General features: G+C 35.8%; 1 protein-coding gene across 1 annotated transcript; it reads right to left on the bottom strand.

Moving 5' to 3' along the window:
• Positions 1-14: 14 nt before the first annotated feature.
• Positions 15-1,678, bottom strand: LOC135121257 (AFG1-like ATPase; the record flags this gene model as incomplete). The annotated part of the gene is made up of 13 exons (XM_064045562.1): positions 1,591-1,678; positions 1,429-1,535; positions 1,272-1,371; positions 1,113-1,223; positions 1,020-1,047; positions 879-949; positions 771-822; positions 672-720; positions 477-617; positions 366-414; positions 230-306; positions 143-170; positions 15-89 (listed from the first exon to the last, which is right to left on the bottom strand). Coding segments are annotated over exons 1-13 (976 nt in total), but the record flags the coding sequence as incomplete, so codon positions are not given.
• Between the last annotated feature and the right edge of the window lie 8,758 nt (positions 1,679-10,436).

Below are 10,436 nucleotides of genomic sequence, written 5' to 3'. Positions count from 1 at the left end.
GTGCACTAAGTAACTCTTCCAATAATCCTGAGAGTGCAATTCAACTAACCTGGAAACGCACCTCTCCGCAGCAAATATTTCATCTTCCCCTTAAAAATATTTAGAAATACTAATTAAACCTGCTAAGTAAATTATAATTAACCAGTAAAGACGGTGGACGTTGCAGTTCCCTAGAGGTTGACAAAAAGCAAGACAGTATAATAAACAGTAGCACTTATAAATAAAAAACTTGACAGAGTCCTAAATCGTCGATTAAAAGACGGTCCTGCTCGCTTGGGTCATTTTTCAAACCGGCAGTAATTAGATCTTTATGTTAAGCAAGCAAAAATATATTTAAAATGCTTATATCTTAATTAGTTTAAAACCAGAAAAAATATACTGCGGCGCGACTTCACAGCTACAAATCAACATTCGCTGGAAACAAAAAGAAATTAACAATGCAAAGTAAAAATATTTTTTTTGGATTGCTAAGCAACCCTGGCGTCATAGATGGTGTCTATCAAGTTTATAAATCGTCTAGCTTCAATTCTTTGATAGTAACGCAGCTTTGGAATATCTTTTAGAAAAATCACATCAAAGTTCTTACAAAGTTCCAAATAATCAGCGGCACTGTGAGGCTAGTTTACAATAATAGTTACTGTAATAGAGCTAAAATAATTATGCATGAAAACCTGTGCGATTAACTCGAAAAAAGTGAAGAGACATATGCTATTCATAGCCCTATAATAATAATATTAATGAATAAAATATAGTATAAGAACAAGATGAACCTATAAACTTTCATTGCTCGGCCGTAAACAGTCAGTGTGACAACTTGAGATTCTTTAAGTATATAAATATATTGCAAAATTCACTTTATTATAGCGATTATTGGAAACCTGTTATTGGTTTCCCAGTTAACCGCTTATATAGTTTGTCGATTTTAAGATTATTTTCAACGTTGTTAGGACTTTTCATTAAAGTTTACAAACGGTTGTCATAAGAGAAAAGTAAAAACATTTGTAAAAACAATGACTAACCAGTAATAACATTGGACTTGCAGCTTCTCTGCATAAAAAGAAAGAGGACAAAGTAGGGCAACGTTAACAAAAACCAAATATTTGGTAGTGAACCCTGTAGGCGATAGTCCTTGTTGCTATTCATACAGTATACATCGCATTTAGTTTTCAAAAGTTCGATGAAAGGAAGAAACAGGGCTCGCTGTAGGCCATGAAGGTAAAGGTCTAACAGAAAAATAAAACTAGCGATAACGAAAACTTAAATAACAACACCGTCTGGTGATCGGTTCGACGTGGATACTAGGATGACCCCCCTTGAAAATAAATGAAAGAAAAGTCTCTTAAGAACAACAGCATCGACTATGTCTGTCACCTCCGCGAATTTAATAGAATTGAGATGAATTATCTTTAAGGAAAAACATGGCCCAACCTGAAATTCATCAAAACACAAGACCCATGACTCTGAAATTATCTGTTCAGCCACCGAAGCTACGGGATCTTCGCCGTCCCTCTGCACCCTCGTGGTCTCATGCATCCCTCAAAGCGGCCAATACAATCCCTTTTGTGACACATGCAATGTAGAATTTATTACGAGTGTGGAAGTCCTTCATAAACTCGTGGAAGTGCACGCGTCTTTTGCGAGCAGTACTTATGGACTCGAAGAAAAGGTCCAATAGCATTGTTTTTCCGCAGCCTGCCCTAGGAATCTTTTATTAGATATTCCGCTTTAAGTGCCCAGCGGTAAACGCAGACCTACGCTTCCATATAAGTATAAACCACGTGGAGTGTTCCGACTTATCGCCGTTTTCGGTATCAACTGAGTCGGGGTCATAGCACTAGGATGCTAGAAAGACAAAAGTATACGAACAGACAGCAGCTTGTAAAGGGCCCTTCGCAGGCTTCCAGAGCGTTCAAATCGTTCGCAGGCCTCATAAAGATTTTCAAGCTTGTGCACTATTCCTATGCGCGAAGGTTTAAATATATGTTAGAAACGAGCCCCAATCTGCTTGGCATAAACAGTAGAGTAAAACTCGCAAATAATTTAAAATTAAGAACTTTTAGATTAAAAAGGCTTACTCTTTTGAAGATTATCTTCTTTTAAAATCCCGGCTTTTACGTTAGCCTCATATCGACTAAGAGGCGATTTTTCTATTAAAAGTTCAAGCATTTCATATTAAAAAGCTTCTAAAGCACAGCGACAATTATTTAAGTATTTCTTATAAATAAGTATTTTTAACCAAGAAAGCAACTTAAGCAAAGGTGAGGTTGCTTAGTAAATAAAGTTCTTTTAAACTTAACTTATAAGAGAGTGACCTAATACAGTAATCCTTACGGTTTTAAACAATAGACATATTATAGAAACCTTAAAAGGGAAATGAATAAAATAATTCCAAGCTTAAGTAAAGAGCCTTTTTAAAAGTAGAAAAAAAGCTAAATTTTTATTTAGAAAAACTCTTAGCTTTCTTACTGGGAGAATAATAGTTTTAATATAAATACCTTTTAATAACTTATTTTGTTTAACTTAACTTCCTAAACGGCTGTGGTTATTTAAAAGTTTACGTACGTACGACACATAATAAAAATATTACAAGTATAATACTAAAAAAAAGCTACTGGCGTTACATCCCTATCTTGCTCAGTGAGAGCAAAAATACAAAACTACAGTAAATTTTTGGCCTATGACTCCAATATAAATAAAGTATGCTTAAAATTAGATAAATACCATTTATACCACTAAATTGCCGCCAAAGTATGGCTTTTTCTCGAAATATTCTTGAAGTTGGCCTCACTGCTGACATCAATAACGCTTTATAAAGCACTACAAACATTTATTGAAACTCCTGGTGTAGCTCTTCGAGTAAAGAGTTGCAAACCCCAGATGACTGTCCCTGGTGCTCGATCGACTCAACTAATTCGATTGCTCGAGATCTCAGTCAGGAATGATCGCAGACATAACTTTAATCGGTGTGTTAAAATTAACATAGAAAAACTAGCGCTTACGCGCGTCACGTGGGCCGAGATGTCGCTCCTCTTCTAATGACTCGCCAATAAGTCCTCTCCCCACCAGTCGATTAGTGCGCCTCCTAGGTTGTCGTAAAGGGAATTGCCATTGCGTGGAAAGACGATGTCCAAGGGGTCCAGCTGAAAGTGACAAAAAAAAAAAAAAGAAAAGATAAGCCTTTTTATAGTTTTTTTTTAAAAAAACTTCCAAAATAAGGGTTGGGATATATGTGATAATTCTTTAATTTTTGAGAGGTTCAACGTATTAGCATTGTTCTTCTTTTGTTAGAAGGTCCCGGTGAAGAACTTCTGCGCACAAACCACGGCGCATCTGTCATCATGCGCAGCAATTTGTTTACTCGCACGAATGGCCGTCCCTATTGCAGTGGAATCGTAGGTCCAATCAGCAAACGCGTTTCATTATTGGCTGGATGTAAGACCTATACAATTTCCGTTAGTTTCGCAGAGAAAGCTTGCTATTTCCACATAGTAAAGGGTAAAGCGTCTTAGTTGCAGCCTTGACCTTCGTCAATACATAGCCCACATGTGACTGCCAGGTAAACTTGTCAATGAGAACTGAGATATTTTTCTTAAGAACACCGCCATATTTTTACGCTATCCAAGGTTAAGGGGACCAGCAAAGGGACTCGTTTTCTGGTAATTAAAAGCGCTTGGTTCTTCATCGCAATTTATAGCATCTTTCCAATTATGGCGCCAGTCAGCAAGGGCTTCAAGATAACCCTGTAGATGCTTGCATAGCAAGGCGGAAGAATTCGCACGACGAGGAAATAGCCATATCATCGGCGTAAAAAGGGATTCATGTGTGTGGAGTTGACAGCAAGGGCAAGGCGCTCATATAAATTGGAAAAGAAGGCGAGATTTTAACCCTGAAGGACCCCTGCTGTTAGAGATCGCAAGGTGGCTGCGCATCTCTTTGCGCACGCTAAAAACGCTGAGATATGACTACAACGTTTGAAGGCCAGGAGGAACGAATAACGAGCGCAGTTTTTGGAGCAGACCTTCATGTCAAAGTTGATCAAATGCTTTTTCAACGTTATGGAAGACAGGGCTGTTGCGTTCTTAATGTTAAAAGGTGCAAGGAGCCATTCAGTTAAGGGGAGGCTCCACAGAGTGAGAGAGAGCTCTTGTCGAAATCCAAGATGAAACTCTGACAAGGCGTCCCGAGAGTCAACGACCTCTTTAAAACAGCCTCACCCACTCTGCCGACAGCTGACAAGAGGCAAATGGGTCGGTACTTGCAAGTTGCTTATTCCGAATTAAGTGTCCTTGGTATCATTACAACGATCGTCATCTCCCATCTGATCGGAAATATGCCAAGGACCATCGCGGATTTTAATAAGAGGTACAAATAATACATCCCCGTTAAAGCAATTTTCTTCGGTATCTTATTAGGGGCTCCATATAGGACAAGCGCTTGTATTTCGCCAACACTAACTAGCTCAAGCGGTACGTAGAGGGTAAGCTCAGCTGAGGGAGCGCACTATTGGCAGTTAAGAGAGCAGCTGGCGCTTTTGGGTGGCAAGGAGATTACCGAAAAGCCCTGCTTTGTCTCTATCACTCTCGGTCACTATTTATCTTTTAAAAAGGGGAAGTTGCGACAAGTCTCCGATTTTTGATCCTTTTAACAAATTCTAAAAGGAGAGACTCTACAAGAATCTGATATATAGGGTAGCTTGGCCTCCCATTTATTGTTGAAATGGGCCATTGGTTTCTTTCTTTTGCATCTGTGCACTCGATTAAGCGCAAGTTTGCCTCAGAAAAGATGATGACGTCGGCAGATAAGCGATTGGGGCGCTAGGTTACTTCACGAGTTGTCGTGGCAACGTTAATTATCATTTCCCTTTTCATATATAACTTTTGTTGTATTCGCCCTCAATCTTAGGATAAATTAAACCTTAATAATTAATAATAGATATAAGACAAGAACTTTATTAAAGGTGGAACCGCGGCTCGCACGCTCACACTGAGAACCAAATCCAAGAAGCTTGATGCGCACGTACCTTTATCTGAAGTTAGCACTTTTAACTTTATACTAATACCCATCTTAACTGCACAATTTAACAAAGAAGAAGTTAGTAAATATTTAAAGATCGAATGTCAAACTTAAAAACTGGTTTCCAAAAGGTATATCTACGAGCTTTTTAATTGCAACATCTCTAATATACGAGCTAATTTTCCGCGTTGCTGGCATCAAACTTTTCCTTCAGTACCTTTCGTTTTGGGGTCTAAATTGTACTCATACCTATTATTTGAGAAGGTCAAGTAATCATTATTGCGTACAGAAAATGGCTACAGTCTGACAGGTTAAACATGTAAAACCATCATACTGGGATCGAGAGTTGTCTTGGTAGCTCAGTAGTTAAGAGCATTGACTCGCAAACTCAAGGTCGTGAATTCGATTCACACCGACGCTACTCTCTTTTTCGAATTTTAATGGTGGCATCTTTAACCCCCACCCTCACAAATTTTTCATACAGCCCAAGTCTCATATACGCTGCTTACTTTGATATATTCGTATCTCTTATAAGCCGTAGGGTTTCAAACTTATATTATTCTCTTGTAGATGGGCTTGAGGCGTAGAAATAATTCATTGAAAAGAAGAGAAATAAGGTTTATATAGGGCCGTGAGAAAAATTATAAAATGGTATTTAAGTTATTAAGTGTACGTTCGGTTACTAAGATACAAATCTGTATTAGTATCCGATATCTTTGAACGATGTAGGACAGAGCCACTAAAACAGACTGGAGGGAGACTTTAAGATATCCGCCATAAAGATTGAAACATTATCTTCCCTTCAAACCAGTTATAGGAGTCATTCTAGATTTATAAATAATAATTAGTTGAATGCATTGGCTCTTCTTCTGGCAACCGGGGCCGTAGACTGTGCATTTTATTACTGAAAACTCATGAACTTCAATATGCCTTAGATCGGTGGTAATTTGTTGTTAAAAATTATATTTTGAGGTTCGCGAACACAGATATCAAGCAAAGCTACTGCCTTACGATTCTTAAGGATCTGCTCTCTGATAAACGTTGCGCCCTTCGCCAGACCTTGTATCTTGTAGCAACCAGCTGATACGCCTAGTTGAGTGTTGTAAGAAAATGTCAGTGTTCATCATTCAAACAAAGCCGTAACGTTTCTTTATAACCCGACTTAAAGTTTATTGGCAACACTTGGAAGCGAGTCGTTTTTAGCTTTTTAGTTAAAAAGTAATTAATCTAACGATCATTAAACTTCTGATACTCGATGATCTTAATAATTGAGCCTTTCAGATTATAAGAATGCTTTAATCTAACATGAATGACTAAAACAGTGTAGACGTATAACTTAAAATATCTTTAAAATTATTGCGCGGTCGTTAAGTATATTTTAACCCAAAATGCATAAATAATGTGTAGGTAGAAGGGTTTTTGTAAAGTTATCATCTTCTCAAGGAAATCGACTTATGATTCATGTCTACTAAAAAAGTATCCATGAACATAACCGCTGTAGCGATATTTGTAAAAAAAAAAAGGTTAAGAGTAGTTAAACTTGTTAAGAAAAAAACTTCCTTTTCTATTTCCATCATGATAGTTATTAGAGTGCATTAAGGTAATTATTTGTTTTAGTATTATAAAACTGTTATCTTTTACTGTGATTATTGATATTATCGCTTTTTTAATTTTATTACTTACAAAACTGAATATCTTAACCTTTTCAATATCACATGTAGTAAAGTTTATACCTGAGTAAATGCTCTTCATCAAGTACTGTATGATTAATAAGCTTGCTGACATACAGCTAATCGGTCATCCACTATCTCAGCGATTCTGCCGGCTAATTTTTGCTTTTCCTCCTAGATAAGGTTTTTGTCTCAAAATGCTTTTTTTCTGTACTGATAGCGCCTTGTTAAACAATTCCGAAATCTAAAATAAGCGAGGTTTGTTCAGCTAGATTTCATTTTTACAAAAACTTTTTCACTAAGCCTTATATAGTCCAAAATTTATCTAAAGCTTTTGAAAATTTGATGGGAGTCCGTCTTTCTTATTGCGCACCTTATACGGTGGGTTTTCACCAAATACCACGTGATCAGCCTGATCTTTTGCATCCATCATCCTTCAATTGGTGTTCCTCTACATACTCTTTCCTTGCACTTGCCTGTCAAGCCAAGTTACTTTAAGCCCATTCATTTTATCTACATTGCCTTAAAAGTCGTTTCCTTAAGATGGAAATAATTTGAACATTATTTAATAATTCTAAAATTTGCATCTTCAAATGTAGCTGAGGGCTGACTGTGTATAGGGGACACACTCGCTGGGATTCTCGAGCCGACCCCGCGGGATTAATAAAATTAACTCGTTAGGCTAGTTTTCGTTACAGCCCGCAACTGACAGGTATAAAAAATTAACTTATATTTTGCAAATTTGTAGGTTCTCTTTATATTATGCGTACCTACAAGAGGAAAAATAAGAAAAATAAAATTTTAGCTAAAAAATCCTATCCTACTTAGACGCTTTCCATTACTTACAAGTTAGCAAAAATTCAGAAACCTTCACCAAGACAAAAAAAGAAAAAAAAGTTGAAAGTTAGTTAAATTTGTTTTCAGAGCTTAATTTAATGATATCGGAAATAGAATTTCAAAAAAGCTAATATATCTAAGGTGTCATTTATACGAAACCTTAATTTCGTACAAAGTTCCCTGCCTTTGAATACATAGTTCTACCTCGATGCTTGACGGTGGAATTGTAAAAAGTTATTGGTACATCTAAAATTTTCCCTCACTGGTGACCTTGCTCCCAAAATATTATTTCCTTTATAATTCCATACAAAATTTTCAGATCGCTTTTAATTTCTGATCCAGAAAGATTCGTGGCAATAGCCATATGAAGCTGTTCCTGACCGACAAATACTCCATTTGTGGAATTTTGTCATTATTTTTCCTGGCTTCTTTCTCTTCAATAGGTTGACGTTCGTCCTCACAGGTTAGTCGTTTAACAAATTTTCTATTATTTTCCGGATAATATATCGCGATGAATAAGTAAAGGCCATAGGGTCAACAAAATTTCTTTCGAACGCTCTCGGAATATGAAGAAAAATTAAGACCGGGACAGTACAGTCCTTCATTCAGTTATTCTTTATATAATCGCTGTAGATAATTCTCTGCTCAACTTATTCTTTTGTTGATCCCATTTTTTTACTAAAAATTTCATGATGGTTATGGCTATTAATAAATTCGTGCTGCTCTTATCGAGAACCTCAACGGTCGTTTTATTACGCTCAAGCGCGCTATGGTTATTTGGGTGTAATTGACCTATCGTTTCACAAAATCTTATTTCCCCCACGCAACTTTAACAATGCTAACACAGTTCTTTAGCTTTAAAAACCTTTTTACCATATCGTGTAGACTCCTCCATCTAGTCTTGCTATCCAACTTCAAACTTTATTCTCTTCCAAACTGATCTTTTACATTATTTTCCAAATAAATCTTATTTTTTAGTGAAAACTTTCTGATCAATTTTACAACTTTACAGACTTTGTTAATTATTCTTTATATTCTTCCACTATTCCTTTTAAAAAAGCTTCTTCGTTTGCAACTTCGGTGAATGCTTCGTCATCCTATTCATCCGACGAAGAATCCTCCTTTCCACTTTCAGTCTCAGTTTCAATTTCTTCCATTTTATCGTTTTCTTTTTTCTTATAAAGACCGCTGACTGAAGGTCATGAAGATAAAATAGCCGTTGTTTTACAAGAAAGGCGCTTATTTAAACAAAGTAAAATTTTAAATGACTTTTAAAATTTCAACTCACCGACATCTGGCCCTGCAATTAACTGTTCCCCCGATCTTATCACTGCACTAGCACCATTAATACAAACGACTACTATACCTTTTTGGAACGACAAATTAAATGACTTTAACCCTTTTCTGAAATTTCGATAATATTCTCGGTGGACAATTTTCCTTTCAACGGAAGGAGTTTTAAGTTGTAAACATGGTTTGAATTTGAAACAGTAATAAACGTTTACATTTATGTAGCTTTGGTTTCTTTTAGAGGTCCATTCGTCTAACGTTATTGAATATCTACGATAAAAAAGAACTTATAAATGCAATTTAAATTAAAAAAAGGGGAAAATATTACCTATGATGGCGAAGCAACGCAAGAATTTCCTCATTTAAACGGAATTTCCTTATTTATTACGATACTTTTAACAGTATGGGCCGCATCCGGTAAAATATGTCCCGATTCAATGTCTAACTTTCTTAAATTCATCGGAGTAGTAAAAGATTTAAATGGAAAACCATCTAAGGCCACCATTCTCGATATCATCATCTCAGTGCTTTCGTTTTTGAAAGATGGAAAATAATCCTCCAATTCCTTTTTTTTGGTGAACGAGTGATGTCGGCTTATCAAGATTGTCATCCGGATTTATTTCCAACTTCGCTCCCTTTTCAGTACTACTGGATGGTGTTAATTCTTTTGTAAATTTTAAATCAATCTTATGAACGGTTTTCTAAATTGAGTATGTAATCCTTTTATCGATCCAGCACTTAATTTTAGAACTCTGGAACTTTGCACTTTGCAGATTTTTATCCGTACTTTTTAAGAAGTCCAGGGAGATGCTGGGCCCCACGTGTTCAAAGGAAATACTTTCATCGTAGTAATAAAGGGACAGCATCTAAATATGGGTTACAAGTGGGTTACAAGTTTAATTTTGTCGAAAATTAACAGTGTGAGTTTATTCCCGTTATAGTCTATTTTTAAAACCACGTGACAAACGATACTGAACAGAACATGTTCGTGTTTTTAAATCATAAGAACCTCATAAGAACCTCATAAGGAAAAAACTTTTAAAATCACGAATGAAAGGATTTGAAATTGATTTGTGTGGACTTTTGCAAAAATTAATTAATAAAATAATAAATTACAACTTTATTTTCAATCCCGCAAAGCGCGGGATCCCGTGGGATCAAGTTTGCATGCCCTAACTATATCGCAACATTGATTAAAAAAAGTGTTTGGTAAGCGGTTTTATCAGATATATTATTAGTGCTTCTAGGCTTTAACATACTTTATATTAAATTTCTAATATATACTATAATGCTTTACTTCTTTGTTTATATTTTACTATTTCTTGATGTTTTAGACCTAAAAGAGCCTTGAAAATAAGAAAAACGGTCAGTTATGATAAATTAAAAATGAGCTAAGAAGTTAAGTTTATAAAACTAAAATAGATGGGTGACATTGACTGAAAAACTATAGATTGGTTATTTAGGCGACTAGACTGAAGTTTAAACTAAAAAAAAATATGTGCTAATAATAATAGAAAGCTTTACCTACCAAATTGTCCTAGCAATTTTAAGAAGGAGAAGTCTTCTATAAATTAAATTTAATCGATAATACTGCTAATGATGGTATCAGTATCATTGGTAAATTAG

Source organism: Zophobas morio, unplaced genomic scaffold (genome assembly GCF_036711695.1).
Source record: "Zophobas morio isolate AGI-343-1 ecotype UQ-CSIRO unplaced genomic scaffold, CSIRO_AGI_Zmor_V1 ptg000541l, whole genome shotgun sequence".
In the NCBI taxonomy this organism is placed as follows: Eukaryota; Metazoa; Arthropoda; class Insecta; order Coleoptera; family Tenebrionidae; genus Zophobas; species Zophobas morio.
This window is presented reverse-complemented; position numbering and strand designations above follow the sequence as displayed.